At 40.3% G+C, this 24,082-nt stretch overlaps 1 protein-coding gene across 3 annotated transcripts in view; it reads left to right on the top strand.

The window, feature by feature from the left end:
* The window catches only part of TXLNB (taxilin beta), a 41,707-nt gene extending 19,016 nt beyond the window's left edge, over positions 1 to 22,691 (top strand). For 2 of the 3 annotated variants that reach the window (XM_027604075.2, XM_027604074.2), the window contains exons 4-9: positions 4,343 to 4,537; positions 6,365 to 6,484; positions 7,701 to 7,775; positions 14,165 to 14,257; positions 20,091 to 20,186; positions 21,426 to 22,691. In XM_027604075.2, coding sequence (XP_027459876.2) covers positions 4,343 to 4,537; positions 6,365 to 6,484; positions 7,701 to 7,775; positions 14,165 to 14,257; positions 20,091 to 20,186; positions 21,426 to 22,226 — 1,380 coding nt within the window. In that variant the 3' untranslated portion in view covers positions 22,227 to 22,691. The remainder of the gene's footprint in view (positions 1 to 4,342; positions 4,538 to 6,364; positions 6,485 to 7,700; positions 7,776 to 14,164; positions 14,258 to 20,090; positions 20,187 to 21,425) is intronic. The other variant, XM_027604073.2, reaches the window with a different exon arrangement.
* Positions 22,692 to 24,082: the final 1,391 nt, after the last annotated feature.

The following is a 24,082-nucleotide window of genomic DNA, read 5'->3' on the forward strand; positions in this document are numbered from 1 at the left end:
AGGGTTTTTTTTTTTTTCTTTCTCTCTCTCAGCCTTTTATAGGTTCTGCATTCTGTACTCTAACCACCACAATTTCTGATGAAAATCAACAATAATTTGAATTGTTGTCCCCCAGTATGCAATATGCCATTTAACTCGCCACTTTCAAGGTTTTTCTATGCTCTTTGGTTTTCAGAATTTTGACTTCTTTATATTTAGCTGCAGTTTTCTTCATACTTATCCTATTTGGGATTGGCTGAGTTTCTTGTATCTGTAATTTATGTCTTTCACCAATTTTGGTAAAGTTTCAACCATTTTTCTTCAAGTATTTTTTATGTCTCATTCTCTCCTTTCCTTCTAAGATTCTAACTTCATGTGCATTAGACATTTTTTTTTAAGATTTTATTTATTCATTTATTTATTCAGAGAGAGAACAAGCAGGGGGGAGGGGCAGAGGGAGAAGCAGACTCCCCACTTAGCAGGAAGCCCTAAGCTCAGGGCTTGATCCCAGGACCCTGGGGACTTAACCGACTGAGCCACCCAGACAACCTTTTGCTATTGTCCCATAGGTCCTTCGGTCTCTCATATGTTCTTCACCAATCTTTTTTCTTCTATCTTCAGATTAGATCATTTATACTGGTTTAGCTTCACATTCACTGATTCGTTTCTCTGTCATCTCCATTCTGCTCTAAGTCCACCCAGGGATCTGTAAATTTCATATTTTGTTACTTTAACTCCAGAATTTCCATTTGGTTCTTTCTTAGAGATTTTTTTTTTCTCTCTTGAGATTTCCTATCTTTTCATTCATTAAGATAATACTTTCCTTTATAATCATTAAGCATACCTATAATACCTATTTTAAATTCTCATTTGCTAATTCCACATCTGGGTCAGTATGGAATAGGCCTCCTCTGATTATCTTTCCTTATGAGAATGGGTCACATTTTCTTAATTCTTCATATATCAAGTCACTGTAGACTGTATCCTGGATGTTGCAGCTGTTGTGTTGTGGAGCATATGGATTCTACTATACTCCTTGTGAATGTTGCTGTTGTCATTCTTTTTAAGAAGGCATTTAACTTGATTAGAGTCAAATTGCAAATCCCTTCTCTTGGGCAGCAGCTCAAACTCAGTTCATTTCTTTTTTCTCAGTTAGGCTGCTTTGAGTCTACACTGCACTTGTCTGGTTCAGGGTCAGCCAAAGATTTGGGCAGAATTTATCCACAGAATTTAGGGCTCTTTCTCTCTCTCTCTCTCTCTCTCTCTTTTTTGGGAATCTCCCCTCATCTTCCAGGAGCTATAGCTGCCCAGAACTCTTCATTCTTCACACCAGAAAAGTGGTAGGTAGGTTTTTTATGAGAGTTTTATCCATCCCATGCAGCTGATAATTTCAGTCTGCATTCAAGCTAAAAGCTAGAAAAAGAGAGAGAGAGAGAGAGAAACTTACAGTATACCATTCCCTTTTTACAGGTGTCAACTTCCCTCTAGAATTTGCTTGATTCTATCTCCAGTTCTCCAGTGTTTTTAAGTAGTTGTTTCTTGCATTTTGTCCACACCTTATACTTATTATCCGTAGAAGGGTCAAAGTAGTATGAGCTTCCTTGGCCATACTAGTAAAACAACCTAAGTATATCCGCATCTAAAATCCATGTGCTAGGAGCCTGGGAAGATGCAGAAAAAGGATGCATGCCAGGCTCTTCCACCAAAAAAAACCCTTAACTATTACTATTCTTTATTAAAATTGATTCTTCAGTGGGGGCACCTGGGTGGCTCAGTTGGTTAAGCATCTGCCTTCGGCCCAGGTCATGATCCCAGGGTCCTGGGATCGAGCCCCACATCGGGCTCCCTGCTCAGCGGGAGGCCTGCTTCTCCCTCTCCCACTCCCTCTGCTTGTGTTTCTTCTCTCGCTGTGTCTCTCTCTGTCAAATAAATAAATAAAATCTTTAAAAAAAATAAAATAAAATTGATTCTTCAGTGAGTCAAAAAAAAAAAACCCACAAAACCTCACAATTTAAGATAATTTAGAAAAAGACCAGAGAAGTTCTAAGACATGGGTTTATTTCAACGAAATACCCATATATTTGAAGCAATAAATGTGAAACTTCAAACTATACTGAAAAAGAACTTGCCAGTAAGAGATGGGTAAGTGTTTCAGGGAATATGACTTTAGTAAATGAATAAGATTTGTTATCAGAATATCACAAAATTTTAACATGGAAAGGACTATAAGACTCACCTAGTCCACGTTACTAATGTCTGTATGTAAATTAATAATTTATTGATTCACTGAATAAACATTTACTGAATATTTATGAATCATGGGCCAGGCACAGCACCAGTTCTAAGATGCACAGTGCTGCTTGCACAGCCCATTTTCTTAGTTATTTCAGACTTTGTCCTTCAATCTTATTTGCATTATTAATTTCCATTTTGAATAACGTGCTTGATAAGGAAATTTTTTTCTCTGACATCATCCAAATGATTCCAAATTCTTTACCAATAGAATCAAATGTTATATAAGACTTTGCCAGATGTCTTTTTCTCTCACTGAGAAACAGTGTACTGTGAAATGCAAAATGCTACTTTGTGGGCCAGGATTCAGCACTATGATGGTTTGACCTGTGTTTAAACCGTCCTGACACCCACACCTTCTTTCTGTAGCCCGTTGCCAGTGACAAGCTCAAACCTGCTGACTATCCTGGGATGGTTCTTTCATTTACTCATTCATTCATGGATGGAATAGTTATAAATGCAAATGGCATTCAGATCATGGTCCATAGTTCTACAGCTAGGAACCTGTTGACTTCTAAGCTAAGCTGAAGCAGCAAGGAGACAATCACTATCATATGTATATTCAGTGACTCTTACAGATGGTTATAATCATGCTTAGTGAAAGATATATAGTGAGTGTTAGCATACAAAGATCAGGGAAATAACATCTCAGTTAATGTCTTCAGATTAGGAAGTGTGGCTATTTCCTACAATACCCCTAAGAAATGGTTTTATGACTTAATTATGATTCAGATAGCAGGAGTTTTATTGGAGTAGGAGAATATGTTAATATTGTAGAGGAAAGAGGATACCTAATGATAAATTAATGTATTTTCAGAGCATAATTCTTAGCACCAGTTTTTATTTTGATCACAATATTCTACTATCATAATAAGGATTTGCACAATTACTTCTATTTAAATCATTATTTCTTTTTAAAAATCCTGTTACATAATTTGATCACAGGAGGCAACTAAATGCAATATAATTTTACTTGCCAAGCATGAAGCAAGCTTTCATAATAATAATTAATCACAACTGAAAGGCATCCTAAAATGCCTATATCGTTTTTCAGCAGTGTCTCTATCTTTGCTATGATACAGCAAGATTAAACCCTTTGATTCTAAAAGAATGAGAGGAATCATCACAAAGCAAATAATTCTCAATATAGTTATGGGGGAAATTTGGGCACATTGTTGGTTGTTAGCAATGAAGGGAGTGCTTTGATTTAGGAGAAAAGAGAACAGAAATGATATAAAAGTTAATTTCCATTCTTGAATGTTAACAAAGTGGAAGAGGGAGAAATTAGATGTTTCATTTCAGAGTTAAAGAAAATTTGGGACTTAAAATTGCTTTCAGATTCAAACTTTATATTGAACATTTCAATTACCCTATGTGACATGTGGGCTGATTGTTCTTTCAGAAATAAAATGTACAGCAAATTTTCTAAGATTTCTTTTTACATTCTTGAATTGCTATAATTGATCTATAGCTATCTTTGTTTCCTTTTCAAGCTTGTTGATGAAAGTTTTTCTTACTAAGAAAAAGTTTATATTGTGATCACTTATATTTACTAAACTTGGGTAATACAATTACGTGGTTAACATGCCATAGTTTTGTGTGTGTGTGTTTTTTTTAATAGAGGAATATAAGATCTATTATTCTTCTTTCTGTGCCAAACCAAGGAAACACAGGATCTGTCTCATCCATCAGTAAAGCTGAGTGGCATTTTTTCCAGGCCACAGCCAAGAGATCAAAACCCTGTTACTGCGTGTTTGTTAGAAAGTGGTAGTGTATGCACTCAGTGCATTTTAAAGATGACGACCCGTCATCTTTAAAACAAGCCTATTCATCACTAACTATCAATTGCAAGGCCCTCATTGCACCTGCTCTGAGTAACTGTGTATTTACAACTGAAACGTTTGCTCATACATTTATTTTGGGGCTGAGCAAGGTTAGCTCCAGAGAACTGAGAGAAAAAATATCCTACTTAACCCTGCACACTGATCTCCTTTCATTGACCTAACCCTGAGTTCTATAAACCTGGATGCACATAAACCAGCCTAAAAGAGACTTTGCTTTTTATACACAGGAGGAAACCCTTCAGCGGGCACGAGAGGAAGAAGAGAAAAGGAAGGATATCACAAGTCATTTCCAGACCACTCTGACAGATATCCAGGCCCAAATTGAACAGCAGAGTGAGCGAAATATGAAGCTGTGTCAGGAAAACACAGAGCTTGCAGAGAAACTGAAAAGCATCATTGATCAGTATGAGCTCAGAGAGGAGGTGAGAACCACATCAAACAACTTAGGGGCACTATATATAGATCCAGATCTGGGCTGTGAAGGTGGGAGACTTGGTTAATAAGAAAGTTATGGCCAGCCCTCTCAACTGATTAATATTTAGGATTGGATTTCTTTTACTAGCCAAAATAAAAACAGGTGGTATTGCAAAAGACCTGGCTAAAAGCCATATGGGATTTCTTTGAAACTGGAATCATTGCAAAGCAAAGGCAATAAATAGGAAGTAGTAGGCCGTGAGCACAGTTATCCTTGAAAATAGTATTTCTCAGCTTTTTAAAAACACTTTCTACAGCGCTAGGAAATAGCTCATAGACCCCCTCTTAAGGATCATCATGTCAACTAAATGAACCATCTGTGTTCTATATGCCCCGCAAACCAATAATAGTATTAATAATATAATAATTATAATATTAATGGTATTATTTATTCAGTGCTGAGTTTATGCCAGGAAAGGCGCTGAGTACTGTACTTTACATACAATATGTCATTTCCTTGTTTCAACAATCTTATGCATTAGATAATACCATATCCACATTATATGGGTGGGAAGCAGAGGCTAAGATAAAATCACTTACCCATAGTCACAAAAGCCAAAAGAGTTTTGCTTTTAATATTTTACATTAGGGAGACTATGAGGATCTTTTAAAATTCCAAAATTATATCTTAATATTTAATATATTTTTAAGACTCCAAAAGCCCTCTCAGGGTTTTTATATATCATAATTTACCCCATCCCACCCAAATTTTAAATGTCTGCCTTAAATGTCACAGAACATAATCAGAGTGGCTCTGTTGGCAACATGCTAAGATTTTATCAAGAGAAAAACTGAGCCAATAGCACACAGAAGCAGCAGTTAGGTAAATCAAGACACCCCTCACAGTAAGCCAAAATGCCATGGTACCATTTTATCTTGTCACCAAGATCAATTCTAGTCCAGAGTGGAGGTTCAGGCAAAAGCAAAAGGGAAGAAGCTTTAAAAAAAAAAAAAAAAAAAAAGTCCATATTCTTCAGAGAGAGACCAGATAAGAATGGCCTGGTAGACCAGTTGTACATTCTTGAGATTGATTCTAGATAAGCCCCAAGGCTAGAATCCCATAGGTCCTCTTGCTGATGGGGCCTCCTAATGACCAAGAAATTCTCTACGCTGAAGTAGTATTCAAAGCTTCTCTTCACTAAGCTAGTTGAGAGGTCAAAAGATGTAGAGGAGGCAGGAGCACATTTGCATATCAATTCGTCAGTGACCCTGGCCCTTGTTTTGCCCACCAGAGCAACAGAGTTGAAGTGGGGGGGCTCCCCACTCAGTCCCAGACCCTAGGCCACAGGGTGGTCCCCCAGAGCTGCGTCACAACCCTTGAGACAAGAATGTGGAAGAGAATTCACTATGATAAATTGTATGAATATGATTAAAAGCAGTTTTAGATTCATAGAAATCACCAAAATACTGAGTGATGGTGCTGTAGCCCTTGTCATATACATCAGTCTGCCATCTAGCATAATAAGTAGCATCATATCTAGTAGTTACTAAGTTTAGACAACAAAGTTGGGAGTTTCTGGAGCTAACATTACTGAACTCTGACACCTCTACCTTTTGCAGCCACTACTTTGTATAGTGCCAAATGCAGGGGACTTCACCAATTTATGACTTTTATACAAAGTCATAAGTGATGCCAATGCATTTATTCTCCCCGCCTCCCTTTTCTTTAAATCTCAAAACCTGGAGAACATGTGTGTCGATATTACTTTTTTATCTTACATTTCTCAGCACCAATAATAAGTCAAGCTTGATATGTGCCATTTATTTTCCCTTAGCATCTGGACAAAATATTTAAACACAGAGAACTGCAGCAGAAGCTGGTAGATGCAAAACTGGAACAGGCCCAAGAAATGATGAAGGAAGCCGAGGAGCGACACAAACGCGAGAAGGAATATGTACTTATCAGTGTGCTTGTCTGGTCTGCCTGGGGGTCAGAGAACCTCTGAGAAAGTTGCTTTTGATCAGAATCACAGAACACGAAACTGATAGAGGGAGCCTGAGCTTCCCTAGAGAACCACATTGGCCAGCCCATAGAAGGCACTATACCTACATGGTTTTTGACATAAAATAGTCACACATCCATTCAACAGACCTTTTTCAAACACCTATCTTATGCTAAGCAGCATCCTAGGTGCTGGGAGATAGCAGTGAGCAAGACCAAGAAGGCCATGTCCCAGCACAGAGACTAGAATCTAACTAAGAAAAGACAGGCAATAAGCAAGCAAACAAAGAAGGAAATTTTCAGATAATAATCAGTACTATTAGGAAAATAAGGAGGAACTGAAACAGGGCAGAAGGAGGGGGCTACTCTAGACGGGGTGACCAGGAGCCAAATTGCGTAGCTTTGTAGGCTTGGAAAGTAGGTTGGATTTTATCCTAAAGATACTGAGAAAGTCCAGGTAGTTTTAGCTAAGGAAGTGACATGATCTGCCTGGCATCTGTAACAGATGAATTTGGCTCCTAGGTGGAATGAACTGAAGAGGGACAAGGATGCTACTGCAGCAGTCTGGGGGACTAATAGGTCAAATTTCTAACCCAGTGTTTCTCAAAATGTAATCCATGGAACACCAACATCCAAACTGCCTTGGAGTTTTGCTCTCACTATAGACTTTAATCACACTCTATACTTCCTAGTTTACATTCTTTGAGAGGGATCTGCATTTTAACATGCTCCCTAGCAGATTCTGATGCATGCGATGGTGGAGAACTGTGGTCTAGGAGAATAACTTTGAGTTTACTATAAAGGAACAGCTGCTCACAACAATGATCCAGGTGGGGGTGTTCTGGAGATGTTCAAGCAGACGCTGAATGATGGTTAAGCAGGACTGCTAGAGAAGGTTCCAGAATTTGGTGGGAGGTTAAATTTTATGTGATTCATGCTTGAGTTGCAGATTATTTTTTCTCTTTTTTATCAATTAGAACCACAAATTTTTAGTGACGAATCCAACTGTTCAGCTGTTTTCTTAGCCTTCCTAGATACTTTGTGAAGTTCCCAAAAAATTACTTAAGAGGGTTAGTTAGCAAGTCATTAGGTTTTACACACAAATTATTGTCACATGGTGATGTAAAGGGCAATTTGACAGTCTTTCCATGCATTCTCTCTCCTCACAGTTGCTGAACCAGGCAGCAGAGTGGAAACTTCAGGCCAAAGTGCTGAAGGAACAAGAGACAGTCCTGCAGGCTCAGGTGAAGTTGGAGTGGGGGGGGCAACAATGCATGGGGTGTGCTCTCCTCGCTGTTTCCATATTTCGAACCAAAGCTCCTCTGCACCAGGCCTTACTTGTGGTGGGGCCAGGGGTATAGGAGTTAGAAATGAACACTAACTGCATATTTATTATTTTAAAGTAAAAAGAAAAGCACAATATTATATCTAAGAAAAATAAATGCTCCACAACAACAACATCCAGTCAGAAGGTTTGCTGACATACCAGTGAGGGCCCTGAATAGCCAGTCAGAATGAGCTGGTGTCCAGGTTCCTGCCGATCTTTCATAAAACATCCTCTCTCTCTCCTCCCCATTACCCTACTAAAGTAAGAATAAAATGTGAACTGATCAGATGCACCATCTAGAATATCCTTGCTTGTCTGATATTATTTATAACATAAGGAAATTGGAAAAATAAAGCCAGCGCCAAAGTTTTCATGCTGTCAGAGGGCAGCCTTGTCGGCGGTTAATGACCAGAAACAGCGGACAAGGAGGGAACAATTTTGATTTGGCTTGGTGTTGTCATGTGTGTGTTCTGTGGAGACTGCAAGAATCCATATTTCAGACTCAAGAATAAAGCCTCAGGCAACAGATGACTGTATCCACCTTTCCCATGCCCTTGGGGCTCTGCCCCTTCCGGCAAACGTTCCCTGTGGTGTTCCGGGTGAGGCATCCCAGGGCTGAGCTGTAGAGGGGCGCTAGCTCCCATGCTGGGAGTCCCAGTGCTACAGGGACTGTAAGTCACAGAGAGCAAATAAACTCACAGAACGTGAGGAAATCACAAGCCTTCCAAGCTGGGCAGCGGTAATTTCAGATTTGGGTAATTCACTAGTAAATGTTTATGTGCGGACTGCTATATGCCTACTCAGAATAAAAAACAAAACCAAAAAACTTGTTCACTACATGAATGAACAAGTTCAATGAATACTTGTTCATTTTTAAAGAGACAGATAAGAAAAATAAGAAACTTAAAATCACAAATCATTATCACTGCGGACAAAAATACAGATAACATTTCCATATCTAAACTTCCTGAAGCAGACTTTTCCAATGTGTGAACCGAATGCAGTGATAATTGTTTCCCCTCAGTAATATAAAATAACCCATCGAAATCATTTTTAAATACTCATTACATAGGAGTTTGAAGTATAATGTTTCTTACTATTAATAAAACTAAAGGATCCAGAGTTAAAAGACTAAACGCTAGAGTTACAACTCAAGATCATCCTCTAGGTCATCACAGAGCCACCACATCATGGTTGTGGGGTAGGTGGTAGGCAGTGGTTGCTCTCTAACCAGGGGTGGGCAGGAGGAGAGGAGGTGTGACCTCACAGTCTTGGAGACAGTCCAGAGAATCAGGGCAGGGCTCCTGGCCCCATCTCTGCCCCATTCGCAGCACAGAGCCTTGAGGGGTACAATAGACAATATTTGAAGCTATTCATTGTTCACATCGTTTGTGATGAGCAATGTCTACTCCTTTATACTAAGTGGTGATAATGAACTTGAGAAGGGTAGGTTAATACCTTAGACTCTGGGCTAGAGAGCCATGTCTTCAGCTGGCATCAGAATCTAGGCCTTTAAAGACCTGTGGAATAAAACATAAAGGTGTGATCCAATATCCCACCAATACCCCCTCAAATTCGAAAAAGCATCTACCAGGAATTTTAGATTTGCCCATGTTCCTCGTTCATCCCTCAATACTGGACTGAGTCCAGGGACCAAGGTCAGAGTCCTGGCTCTTCTGCTCAGAATTTGTCTGACCCTGTGCAATCCATCTGAACCTCCCTACACCTAAATTTCTTTGTCCGTAAAATGCATCAGTGATCCCGAGCTGGAGTTCTCTGACCTCTGGGAGGCTCATCACTTTTCAGTATTTCCAAAACATAACAGCATACAAGGCGGCAGCTACGATCTAAAATATAGTAGTTTTTGACTATATATCAGTTCTCCCTCAGCAGCTATGCGTGGCAATTATTCACGTGTTTTGTTAAACTTATAAAAGGAAAATGAGTTAATGAATATGTAATATATGCAGTTTGTTTTCAGGTTACGCATGCAAAGCACTTAGCTCCATGCCTGGCCCATAGGAAGCATAATTAATTCAACCAATATTTATTGAGCACCCACTTAGTGCTAGGCAAGGTTCTAGGTGTAGGAGATACACTAATCAATAAGAGAATCAAAAATCCCTACCCAATTAAATTCACAATCTAGTGATAACAATAATATTAATAAAAATGCTAACAATTAGGGTGTGAGCTAATACAACTATTATTTCATGGGTGAGGATCTACGTAGGGATGTATGAGACAAAAGGAGTCTTTAGTTGCAAAAAAGTTGAAGAACCGCTGGAACGGATGATCTCCAGACCCTGTCCAGCTCTGTTCTTGAATGCAGAGAACTTCCAGAATCGAAGCCATGTGGCCCGAAGCTGGGTTAACCTAGCCTTCTCCTCTCCTGCTTTGTTTTCCATCATGTGGGGCTCTCTGCAAGGACCCTCCCTTGTCTGTCTCTTGTCTTCAAGGCACTTTTCAAAACTCCAATAATAACTTCATCTTCAAGAAGAATATAGAGGTCCCCAAACCCTATGTGTAATCATGTTTAAAGTTCCTCTTCAAAAGTAGCAACATTATATTTTTAAAACCTTTAAACCTGGAGAAACAAAATCTACCACAGGTCAGTGTGCTTAGCTCTTGAACACTTCCTTTGATTTTACAGTTTGTTTGAAGGAGTGGAGTGGTAGGAGACAGAAGTCTTAAGTCCCCATTTCTACAGTCTGAGCAAGGGAAATAACAAGGACAGAGTGTGTTTTACTAGACGAAGTCACTTTCAGCCGTAAGACAACAGCTTGCCAGTGTGGGGCATGGTTTTCACTTAGGGAAGCGATGTCTGGCTCTCAATTATACAAACCAAGGCAACAGAGTAAATGTCAGACATGATCAATGGGATACAATTGTCACTACAAATAGAGTGTTCATTGGATCGATACGGATGAAGATGGTAGATGTGGAAAGTCAGCAATACAAACAACCCAGCCACGCGGCCACAAAAATACGGCCCAAGGGAAAAGATCATTGAGTAAATTGTTAAAGACAGTAATCATAGCCTTTAAACCCAGAAGTCCTCACCTTCTGTATAGAGGATGAGAGGAGATTACTCTGCGACTACTACAATAACTGGACTTGTTCCCAAACCAAATCTCACAAGTTTGCTAAGACAATTCCTGGACACGCTTCTGTTTCCTAAATGCTATGAAAGTTTGTATTTAAAATTCAGTGCTCCATTAAAAGAACGTGTGTGTCGCTCACCCACTTAAAACTGAAAATGGGGCAATTGTTGTTATTTCTGACCCTAGAATAGTTTGTTTCTATTGCTGCCTCTGGCAGGAGTACTGTGAATGACCTCTGGATATCCCTTCCATGGTTCTCTGAAATACCAAAATAAGAGCAGAAATATGACACATGAAACCAAACATGCATCATGTCCGCATAATAGTGAGAGGGGAGGTACCACCAAGCAAATTGGCATAAAGTAAACAGGAAGTGCCCATTTTTAGTTAGTGTAAGTAAAGAGTGTTAGAGTTGGTTACCTGAGAAAAGAATAATCCACACAGATTTTGCCACCTACAACAAAGAGGTCAAATAGGAAGAAAAGCAGAGTATGAAAAACAGTTCTAGAAGGGAAATGGGGAGTTAACTGTTTCCTGGGTGTCGAGTTTCAGTTTTGCGAGATGAAACTTCTGGAGATTGGTTACACAACCATGTGAACAGAGTTAACAATACTGAACCGTGCACTTAAAATAGTTGAGATGGTAAATCTTACATTACATGTAATTACCCTAATTAAAAGGAAAGAAAAAAAGTTGAGGGAAGAAAAAAAACGGTCACTAGAAAAAGGCCAGGAGAAGTGGTAATGAAATGAGACACCGCTTCCTGGCACTCTGGGTGTGTCTGCCTTCTCCGTGCCACAAGAAAACATGAGGAAGGGAAACAAAATCTGCCCAACGCATACACCCAAAAGAGCATTTTGCCCAAAGAAAGGGCAGAAGCTGAGCAAGCTGGGCGCGGTTGCCCCCGCTGATACTGACAAGGTTGCGCCTGAGAGATGGACGGCGCATGCGCCCAGTCGTGCCCCTCCTGTGGGCCTCCTGCAGCTCCAGGGCCGCAAGAGCGGATTTGGGAGGACTTGCTCAGGAGCCCGGAGTATCTGCCACCCTCCTGTAACTCTGCAGGAATTACTGAGAAGTGTGGAAAAGACAGGAGAGAAAGTCAGAAAAAGAAGCTTAACAGGAGACCTGACCAGGAATGCAAATGAACGGATTTTGTAATAAAAGGTGAAGAGCATCAGCCTGGAGTAGCTGTTCCTACCCTAGACTGCTAGATCAGGTGCAGCATAGGTAGCCAGTCCCATAGAAGCTTATCCTCGGATTAAGGGGCTTGACCTACTCATGGGCCCTGAAATCATTTCAGTGGATCCCAGCCAGTACTTTGGGAAAAAAAAAAAAATGAAACAATTAAATAGAATAGGTCAAGAGTGTGTTGCACATAATGAGTTAATGAGTAAGGATTGTCTTATGCACTGTGTGTGTGTGTGTGTGTGTGTGTGTGTGTGTGTGTGTGTAAAATCCTGGGGTACCCTCCTGGCCATGACTTCCCTGACGCTCCTTTACTCAATCTTCTTTAATCTGTGTGCCAAGGAACCACAAGAAACAAATTTTAGGCCAGCAGCATTGCCTTGTCACATATTCACAAAGCTAAGGCGTGATTTCAAGATCATGGCCAGCCATTGTTTGACTTTTCTTTGGAAAATCTATCCTGTGGAAAGATTTTATGTTATCATTTCGTTGTTCTTGTTTACTGTGGTAAAATCTCTGCTATTCTAAAACATTTGAGAATAAGCCATTCTAGATAAGCAGATTTTCTGGGTTCTAGGGGTTGAGTCCCATACTCTCTCTACCTCTCACACCCAAGACTGAGAACTCTCCAATCTACTGGCTTCCAGTCAGTGTTTTTTTTTTTTTTTTTCTGCTTTCAAAATGACAGTGTCACAGGTACCACCAGCTAGTCTTTCAGTGCCCATTTTGAGGAGTTGGAGCTGCTCCAGGCATTCAACAGTACCAAATACTCATTTGAAAATGCAGGCTTGGGGCACCTGCGTGGCTCAGTCATTAAGTGTCTGCCTTCGGCTCAGGTCATGATCCCAGGGTCCTGGGATCAAGCCCCTCATCAGGCTTCCTGCTCCATGGGAGGCCTGCTTCTCCCTCTCCCACGCCCCCTGCTTGTGTTCCCTCCTTCGCTGTCTTTCACTCACTGTCAAATAAATAAATAAAATCTTTAAAAAAAAGAAAAAAGAAAATGCAGGCTTTACTAACATGTATCATCCATATTAAATCTCCATTCCTCAAAGCATGCTATTCTAAAATCATTTTCAAAAGCAAAATTTTATTATTGCATTACTGTCACTAGCAACACACTCTCCTTTCCTGCCCTGCTTTATTCCTACCCCAAATGCAACCCTTGGAATAAGGATGTAGATAGAGGTACAAGGTACTACTCCCATGGTGAGCCACACACTTGCCAATGCTAACCCATATGTTTGATATTCTATGCATATTAGAAAAGGCATTTCTTCCTCAAGACTCATTCTTTCCATCTGTAGAAAATTGGTATAATAAACTGGTTTTGATGAAAAGGAACATTTAACTGCTATTGGCTAGAACACTGTATTCAGAAACATACAAAACCAACTTGACTAAAATGTGAATGGCGGCTGCTCAGTGTGGCACAAGCTGTATAATGGCAGCCACCCATGTCTGGTCCACCTTTCCTACCACTTCTTTTCATTTGTCTACTTTCTCACTCCCTTCAAGACCAAGTGCAAGGCTCGCCTTCTCCACAAAAACATGGCTCACATGATCACCTGCCATGCTCACTTCCTTCTCTGACTGGCACTATCCTTAATGAAGTGGGCAATTTGTATTCACTGTCCCACAATCAAGTTGTCTTTGAGATTATCTTCCTATCAGGAGCAGAAGTCTCTCAAAAACAGTAGTCACGTGTTAAATGCTTTTGTACATAGAGTCAATGCATATATTCAGTGCTCAATAAAAGTTTGTTGGTAAAAGTTTTGATATAATGAAATGGTGATGACATGTCATTATTTCATTTTTCCTTAAAAATGTACTTCACTCGTACTCACTGACTTAGTTTGTTCTCATAGTAAATAAAATAACTGAACATATTACAAACATTATATTGAAAATTCCCTCAAGTCATTTTTCTTCTCAAATAATGAACAATGACACGTTGTTTTGTTCTAGAAGCATTCTGAAAGCAGCCCTAAAATAGATCCACTCTTTCCCCTATTTACAGCTTACTCTGTACTCTGGAAGGTTTGAAGAGTTCCAGAACACACTAACAAAAAGCAATGAGGTGTTTGCCACTTTCAAACAGGAAATGGATAAAGTGAGTATTATTATCTCCCCACAAAATCCTGCATTTTCTATTTTGACAGGCAATTCTCCTTTGGGTTCATTTTCCTCTCATTAAGATACTTCAGTGCATTTCATGAAGTAATGAAACACAAATGAGATTTTAGACTGTATTTTTTTTATTGGTAAGTATCTGGTAAATTAATCTCAGGAAGAGTCCAAAAATGCTAGGATACACCTTCACTCTGAGAAGGAATATCTTCCTTTTCTAGTCCATTGAGAGCTAAAAAAAAAAAAAAAAGAAGAAGAAGAAAGAAAAAGAAAAAAAGAAAAAAAGACAAGAGCTGGCAATTTAACATTATGTTGTTTATACTAAATTTTTTGAAAAATCTAATTTTTAAAGATCGAAAAAACAACTTTCATACAATGCAAGAGGAGAATTTTAGAGTAGAAAAACCATTTCATACAATCCTTCTTAGAAGAGAATACATGTAGTATGTTATAACTGGCAGAGCCTTGAATGAGAAGGAAGCCTGAATTCAAATTCTGGGTGTGTTGTCACTCCTCAAGTAGCACTGGGCAATCCACTTAACTTCCCTCCAATTTTATTTTTCTTATCTGTACATTAAGATACCATTTCCCTTGCCGACTTCACAAGATTGTGAAGTTCAAATATAAATTAATGTATTTTTAAAGGGTTTTAAAACTTTCTTCTACCCTTTTACAAATATAAAGTGCTAAATATTATTATTGGACATGTTTAAATTTTATTCAATCCAATATTTTCCCAAAATAAAATTAGCATCAGAATTGTGTTTCTTAACAGGCACCGGCATTAACCTTTTTTAAGTGCACAAAGCATCCTTTTAAAACATTTTCTTGGGGCGCCTGGGTGGCACAGTCAATTAAGCATCTGCCTTCAGCTCAGGTCATGATCCCAGAGTCCTGGGATTGAGGCCCATATCAGGCTCCCTGGTCAGCAGGGAGTCTGCTTCTCCCTCTCCCTCTGCTCATGCTCTCTCACTCTCTCAAATAAATAAATAAAATTTAAAAATTTTTTTCTTAAAATTATATGATAAATTTCACAATTCAATGAACAAACATAAATAGGCCAACACTTGTTAAAATTACTACTTTCCCACTCCAGGATGAATCTATCTATTTTTCAAAAATCTTTTTTCACGGGGTGCCTGGGTGGCTTAGTCGGTTAAGCAGCTGCCTTCGGCTCAGGTCATGGTCCCAGGGTCCTGGGATCGAGTTCCACACTGGGCTCCCTGCTCAGAGGGGAGTCTGCTTCTCCCTCTCCTTCTGCCTGCCTCTCTGCCTATTCTCTCTCTCTCTGTCAAATAAGTAAATAAAAATCTTTAAAAAAAAATCTTTTTTCACTATAGTGTGTTAAGATTAGAATAAATATTAGAGCAGAAAAGTATTTTTACTTATTTCAAAATTAGTTTTGATATTGGAATAAATATTAGAACAGAAATTTTTAATCTGGAATTTATTTATAGACTTTTAAAGTCAACTTGAGAATTAGCACACACACACACAAAACTGATGTGCATATTGCATTTCTTTGAATGTGGTTCCATAGATTTCATCAAATTCTTAAAGAGGTTGATGACTTTAAAAAGTTTCTAAACTACTTACTTGGTAAAGAAATGATCAAAATTGAAAACCACTCAAAGCTCCCCTAGCTTCTCTATAGAGCCCAGGGGCTGACAGCCTGGGCCCAGCCTCTGGCCTCCAAGCATACACCGCCTCAGACAGCATGGCACAGAGCCAGCAAGTGCCCAGGTGTGGTTCATCCAGAGAAACTGCACCCCATTACATGCCTGACCTTCACTTCATCCAAGCAGAGCAGAGATCCAACAGTTTCAGGTTTAAAAAAGATGGGCTGCATTTTATTAACTTCTGTATCCCCTACACCCGGCTCCTTACTGGTGACCAGCAGACACTCTGTTTATGTTGCTGTTATGGAATGAAATAACTCTAGTCCCACTCTTCTGCTAACTCACCTGAATATTCTTCTACCTCTCTGAACCTCAGTTTCCCCAGTGATAAAGTGAAGGTGAAAACAGAACCTTCCTTTTGGGACTGTTTCAAGGATAGAATGAATAATGCATGTAACCACATTCTATGAATCCCACGACACTCTACAAATGTGAAGACAGAGGGAGGAGGAAGATGGTGGTGGAGTATGAGGATCCTAGACTCACTTCGTCCTAAAAACACAACTAGATAGCTATTAAATCATCCTAAATACCCCAAAAATTAACCTGAAGACTGACAGAATGAACTCTACAACTAAAGGGAGAGAAGAGGCCACATCAAAGAGGTAGGCAGTGCAGAGCTGTGGTTCAGGGGAGAAACAGATCGCAGCTGCTGTGGAGGGGAAGGAGCTGTGGTCGTGGAGAAGGGTGAGAGAGAGAGGAGCACACAGGGAAATGCACAAGGAGAACATTTCCCCAGAGCCATTGGCTTGGAAAATGAGAAGGGCTGAATTTTGTGAGTTCTTTAAGACCTGTGGGTCTTAAAGCCTGGAGTTTTAAAGGTCAGCAGTCCTGGCTGGAGAGAAGCATGCAAAAATCCTAGGGTAGACAATGTGGAAATGGTGATGTGAAGAACACCTGGGGCACACAGTGGGGAGATTATTCCTGCTTCTCAGAGTGTGTCCCTGAGGGGCAGCATTCATGGAAACACCTCTCCAGGAACACAGGAGCTGGCCAGCACCATTTCCCTCCTCTGCTCCTCAGCATAAACGTAGAGCCGCCTGCGGGAAGCAGCACAGCACGGACACCAGCCGCCACAGCACATGCTGGAGACCTTCCCTGAAGCACCAGACTCTGGGCACTACATGACCTCTTCTTTATAAGGCCATTACCTTCAGGAGCAGGAGACATAACTGGCCTTTCTAATGCAGAGAAGAAGACAGAGACTTAGACAAAATGTGAAGATAGAGAAATTGATCCAAAATGAAAGAATAAGATGAGACCACAGCCAGAGACCCAAGCGAAACAGATATAAGTAACATGCCTGATGGAGAACTTAAAGCAACAGTCATAAGAATACTCACTGGCCTTGAGAAAAGAATAGAAAACATCAGTGAGACCCTTACCACAGAGATGAAAGAGTTTGAAAAGAATCAACCAGAGATGAAGAATGCAATAAATGAGATTGGAAACAGACTTGTTGCAATGAACAGCAGGCTGGGAGAAGCAGAGGAACAAATTAGTGACCTGGAAGACAAAGTCATGGAAAGTAAAGAAGCAGAACAAAAGAGAGAAAGAAGAATTATGCAACATGAGAATCAACTTAGGGAATTCAGTGACTCCATCAAATGAAATAACATTTGTATTGTAGGAGTCCCAGAAAAAGAAGAGAGAGAAAGGGGGACAGAAAATTTATCTGAGGAAATAATAGCTGAAAACTTCCCTAATCTGAAAATTTCCCTAAGGAAACAGATACCCAGATCCAAGAGACACAGAGAACTCCCATCAAAATCAACAAGAGCAGGCCAACACCAAAACATACTGTAATTATGTTTGCAAAATATAGTGATAAAGAAAAAATCTTAAAAACAGCAAGACAAAGTCCTTAACTTACAAGGGAAAATCCATAAGGCTAGCTGGAGAGTTCTCAACAGAAACTTGGCAAGACAGAAGGCAGTGGCATGATACATTCAAAGTGCTGAACGGGAACAGAAATCTGTTGCATTTTTATACGCCAATAATGAAGAAGCAGAAGGAGAAATTAAAAAAAAAATCCCATTTACGAGCACCAAAAACTATACAAGACCTAGGAATAAACCTAACCAAAGAGGTAAAAGACCTGTACTCCGAAACTATAACACACTGATGAAAGAAACTGAAGATGACAGGGGCACCTGGGTGACTCAGTCGGTTAAGCCTTTGCCTTCGCTCAGGTCATGGGATCGAGCCCCACATCAGGCTCCCTGCTCAACGGGGAGTCTGCTTCTTCCTCTCCCTCTGCTGCTCCCCCTGTTTGTGCTCTCTTGAGTGCTCTCTCCCTCTCTCTCTCTCTCAAATAAATAAATAAATTATTTTTTAAAAAAAGAAATTGAAGATGACACAAGAAATGGAAAGACATTCCATGCTCATGGATCAGAAGAACAAATATTGTTAAAATGTCTATACTATCCAAAGCAAATCTACACATTTAAAGCAATCCTTAACAAAATACCAACAGCATTTTTCACAGAGCTAGAACAAACAATCCTAAAATTTATATGGAACCACAAAAGACCTCAGATAGTCAAAGCAATCTTGAAAAAGAAAAACAAAGCCGGAGGAATCACACTTCCAGACTTCAAGTTATATTACAAAGCAGTAGTAATGAAAACAGTATGGTACTGGCACAAAAAACAGACACATAGATCAATAGAACAGAAGAGAAAACCCAGAAGTAAACACACAATTATATGGTCAATTAATCTTCAACAAAGCAGGAAAGAATATCCAATGGGAAAAAGAATGCCTCTTCAATAAATGGTGTTGGGAAAACCGGACAGCAACATGCAAAAGAATGAAACTAGACCACTTTCTCACACCATACACAAAAATAAATTCAAAATGGATTAAAGACCTAAATGTGAGACCTGAAACCATAACAATCCTAGGAGAGAACACAGGCAGTAACTTTTTTGACACTGGCTGTAGCAGCTTCATACATATGTTTCCTAAGGCAAGGAAAACAAAAGCAAAAATAAACTATTGGGACTACATCAAAATAAAAAGCTTCTGCACAGTGAAGGAAACAATCAACAAAACTAAAAGGTAACCTATGGAATGGGAAAAGATATTTGCAAATGACATATCTGATAAAGGGTTCATATCCAAAATATATAAAGAACTTTTAAAACTCAATACCCCAAAAATGAATAATCCAATTAAAAAATAGGCAGATGACATAAAGAGACATTTTTGCAAAGAAGACATGCAAATGGCCAACAGATACATGAAAACGTGGTATATTTATATATACAATGGAATATTACTCAGCCATAAAAAAGAATGAAATCTTGCCATTTGCAACAACATGGATGGAACTAAAGAGTATTATGCTAAGTGAAATGAGTCAGTTACAGACAATTACCATGTGATTTCACTCATACGTGGAATGTAAGAAACAAAACAAATGAGCAAAGGGAAAAAGAGAGAGGGAAAGGCAAACCAAGAAATAGACTCTTACCTAGAGAAAGCAAACTGATGGTTACCAGAGGAGAGGTGTGGGGCGATGGGTGAAATAGGTGATGGGGATGAAGGAGGGCATTCGCTGTCAGGAGCACCGGGCGTTGTATGCAAGTGTTGAATCACTATATCATACAGCTGAAACTAACATTACACTGTATGATAACTTATTAGCATTTAAATAAGAACTTTTTTAAAAATGTAAAGACTGAGAAAATAGAAAGCTGCCTTCGTGTAGCTACTTCTCAGGTGTGCCCAGATAGTATCAACATTTTAATGGCTAAAGAGCCCGTCCAGCTTCCTCACTGAGAGTCTCCTATTCAATAATGTAAAAAATCTAAATTGCAAGTTTATTCTTGTGACTAAATAAAGCAACTTTTACTTTAAACTAAAGAAAATGCAATGAAAAAACAGGTTGGACCTAAGGAGCTTCCTTCTTCCTGAACTGGCTCAGGTGCAAATAAGTTCGTTCTCCACTGACCTAAATGATTCAGAAATAAATATGACTCTCCCCACTCAATCTTCATTCCTCAACATCAGACCTGTTTGCTTCAACAGCTAGTAACAAAAGGACTTTTCTTGGCATCACATATGGAACTAATAGCTTTTTTGATATATTAAGTCTTCAGAATTAACATTAAAATACTCAACTTTTTGTAGACAACTAAGAAAATGAAGAAGTTAGAGAAGGACACAGCCACGTGGAAAGCCCGGTTTGAGAACTGTAACAAAGCCCTGCTGGACATGATTGAAGAGGTAAGAAGACTTCCCCCCCAGCTTATTTTCCCCTGTCTAGTCCAAATATTTGTACTCAGAAGATAATTATAACCTAATAGTACAAATTATTATCTTTGAAAAAGAGCTGATTTTTTTTCTGAGACGTGACATATGAAATTATAATAAAAATAGAGCAAAAAAAATAGAATTGGGTCCAGACTCACAAAGAGTTTTGTGACCCTAAGTCACATGCCTCCTTGCCGGGTCCAAAGCTGTCCTTAAATCAGCTCCATGCCTGCTCGACTGCATTCCTTAAAGACAGGACAAGTGTCTTACTTGTCTTTGAATTTCCCCAGTGCCTGGCACATAGCAGGTACAGAATATATTAGTGAGTTGATTTGAACATATGAGAGAAGACACCAGCCCGAGCACCCAGGGTATGTACTACTTTATAGACAGATATGGGGATGTATTGTTTAATTCTTCCAACAGGCATTTAATTACGGTAATATGTCAGGCTCTGTAGGTGTTGAGCCAAAGATACGTGGCCCTGAATCTGAGAGGCAGATTTTACAGGCAAAGGTCTCTCCATGTCAACAGGCAAAAAAAAAAAAAAGTCTTAAAGGGTACAAAGTAGCACAAAGGTGGAGGCAAGGAGTAAGATGATTAGGAACGATTTCATGCACAAACACACCAACATTTCTACAGAAAAGGAGGAGAATGGAACAGGTTGAGCAAGCAGCATCATGAATTAGTATGTGGGGAGTTTCTGTCGTTATAATTACTGTTCTAACAATTCATCCCAAATTGCAACCAATTCCAAAGAGATGAGCTTATTATTCACCAACATAAATCAAACATTTGCTGGATTCACATCCAGCAGTTTATCTATAGACTAAATGAGCCACTGCTGACAGCCAGGTCCCCCTCCATCTCATTCATTCTGCTACTGGAAGACATCTAAGTCCTGGAAGCAGAAAATGCATCTACTTTAAGATGTTGGAGGCCTTGGCCTGAAGCAAAGAGAAGTTTTGCCATCTTTCTCTCCCAAAGCAAAGGATACAGTGATTAAAATTCTACCAGAGTCTCACACACTAATGGAGAAACAGCAGTGATGCCCCTGGTCAGGTGTCTGTTCAGCCACCTCTCTGCGGTCAGGCCCCAGAGGCTGGTAGACAGATTCCTGGACAAATGGTTTTGCTTGTCTCCAGACAGCGTCCTGGCAATTTTGCTTTGTTGTTTTATGCTTTTTTGCTTTCTATTGTTTTCAAATCACAGAAAGCACTGAGAGCTAAAGAATATGAGTGCTTCGTCATGAAAATCGGAAGGCTGGAGAACCTCTGTCGAGCTTTACAAGAAGAGAGAAATGAACTCTACAAGAAAATTAGAGAGGCAAAAATGCCTCAAAAGGAAGACCGAAGTCAGCCCACCTCCGACGAGGACCCCGAGTCCACTGTGTCTGAGGGGGTGGGGGTTGATGCGGAGGCAGCTGAGAGTGTTCACAATGCTGTGAAAAATCTGGCCACAGCCTTCATGGTCATTCATCAGCCAGAGTCGACCCTTGACCAGGCCAAAGAAATCCAACCAGAATTCAGCAGTCCTCAAGGGGATGGTGACTCAGCTCTCCAGGAGCCGGCACAATCCCCTCTGAGCCCTTTGTGCCATTCAGAGAGTTCCCTGCCTCCCCCAGTTCCTCAGGCTGAAGCCGAAAGAGGCCATGAGCCAGAACTGCCCCCCAGGCCCGGGAACCACCCCCTGGGGTCGGGAGCAGAGGCCCAAGACCGGGGTCCCCTCGCAGCAGCCCAGGCTGATCAGCCACCCCACAAGCCAGAGGCAGAAGCTTCCAGTCAGGCCCGGCCGTCCCCCCGCGAGGCCTCCCTACCTGCGATGGAGGCAGACGGTCCTGCTCCACCACCCACGGCAGCTGAGCAGATTCCAGCTGGGGTGCTTGGATGTGGGCCCAGCAGGCTGCCGCCCCCACCCCCACCGGACACAACAGCAGGGGGGCTGCCAGCAGGGGCCTCAGGGGGGCCCCAGCTGCCCCAAGTGGCCGACACCAACCTAGAAGGAGTAGATTAAGCCTCATGGTGCCTTCCGAAGCTCTTCTTCCTGACGTTACATCTCCATCATAACAGATTGTCTTCTGAAAAGGCATTAAGGGCTAGGGATGTCTAAGGGAAGAGACTTACTTAGAATCAAGACATTTTCAAATCCTATGCAGAACACATTCATCCTGTGCCATTTGTTCTCAATTTATAACTGATTTGGAGCTTTTCTATTTAACGCAGGTTGATAGTATAATTTTCCCAAATGGCAACAGAACATACAAATAGAAAATTCATATTAGTTTTCCACTGAGATGGTATTTATTTCAATTTCTTAATCAACCAGTAAGATTTGGAGTTTCAAGACTTCCACTACAATTTAGAAATACAGAAAATGTGATGTTTCATTTTATTTCCCTATATAGTTTTAATAGGTTCCAAAGTAAGTAATGAATGTCCAGGTTCCATTTAAGCATTATATACATAATATATGCATACATGTGGGTATGCGTGTGTATATATATATATATATATATATATATATATATATACATACATACATGTATATATGTCTGAATATATACATATGTGTGTGAATATATACATATATGAGTTTATGCACCTATATATACATGTGTATATTTTATATATATATACATATGTGTGTGTGTGTGTGTATAAAATACATACACCTCATCCCTTTTTGGAGTTGTCTCATGCAAAATATTTAGATGGTAATCAAAAAAAACATCTCTTACTTGCTTGGGATGAGAGTAGATTAATGCTCTATGAATCAGAAGCAGGTTCAGAACATAAGTATGCAGGCCATGTAATGTTGGGCAGAAACAAGTAACTGAATGGTACATCAATAAATCCAACCAGTTGATCAAATGACCGAACAGCAGTTGGGTCCGACTGCGAGTGTGCAGAACACGTAGACACGCAGGTACGCAAGAGGTCGTAAACAGAAAAGGGGAACAATCGCAGCTGTAGACCGCTCACCTCCTCCAGCTGCCACTTGGACACAACTCAGAGCACTGCCTTGCTACCCTGCGTGGTGAGGCAGGCACTGGTGGCTACCTGCACGGAAAGTTCTGGAAGTGGGAAGCGAGCCAGGGCATGGAGGGATTGAGGGCCCCCAGACTGAGACGAGGCTGCCCCCTGTGCTACGGGAGTCTTGAGAAAGAATACTCACCTGGCCCTGCCAAGTCCCCAGTTCCCTCACTGTCATCTACTGCTCTCTCTCCAGAGGGGCTCCCACCACTTCTTGCTGTCACGGCTTTAATCTATATTCTCAAAACACCTGCACCTTTTTTTGAAACCCCCGCCCCAGACTTTGCAGGAAATTATACCTGGCCTTCATCTCAATTACTGCTAACTAAAAGCTATTATTTTTCCAAAGCAGAAGTCCACACAGTTTTGCAATATGAGTAATGAGGTGTACAAACCAACACGTTATCTGCTTTGTGGAATTCTCTACAAAGAACAAATGGGGCCCTACTCTAAATATTTTGAAAAATAGGTGAGGACTCAGAAGAAGGCAGAAGCTAGAGACACCTGGGGTTGTCTACCTGAGTATTACGTTACCATTGCTGGACAAGAACTTCTAACACCACTGAGAGCATAAATCACTCAACCGAGGGTAGAAGGAGGCTGGAACAAAGAAACAGGAAGCAAGGGAGGACAGGAGGGCAAAGGAGAAAAGAAGCGCGAGAGGAGGGAGAAAAGGGGAAAAGGTGTAACCCAGCCCTACCTTAAAAGTTGAATTCAAGTAGAAAAATGGGTGAAAGCAAGATTCTCTACAATTCATCCAGAAAACCGTTCTTGAGTGTCGCATGTGGCTTTCTGCCAAGGAACACAAAGTGCTGGTAGGCAGCAACCATATGCTCC

The sequence above is a fragment of the Zalophus californianus genome, chromosome 7, assembly GCF_009762305.2.
Source record: "Zalophus californianus isolate mZalCal1 chromosome 7, mZalCal1.pri.v2, whole genome shotgun sequence".
NCBI lineage: Eukaryota > Metazoa > Chordata > Mammalia > Carnivora > Otariidae > Zalophus > Zalophus californianus.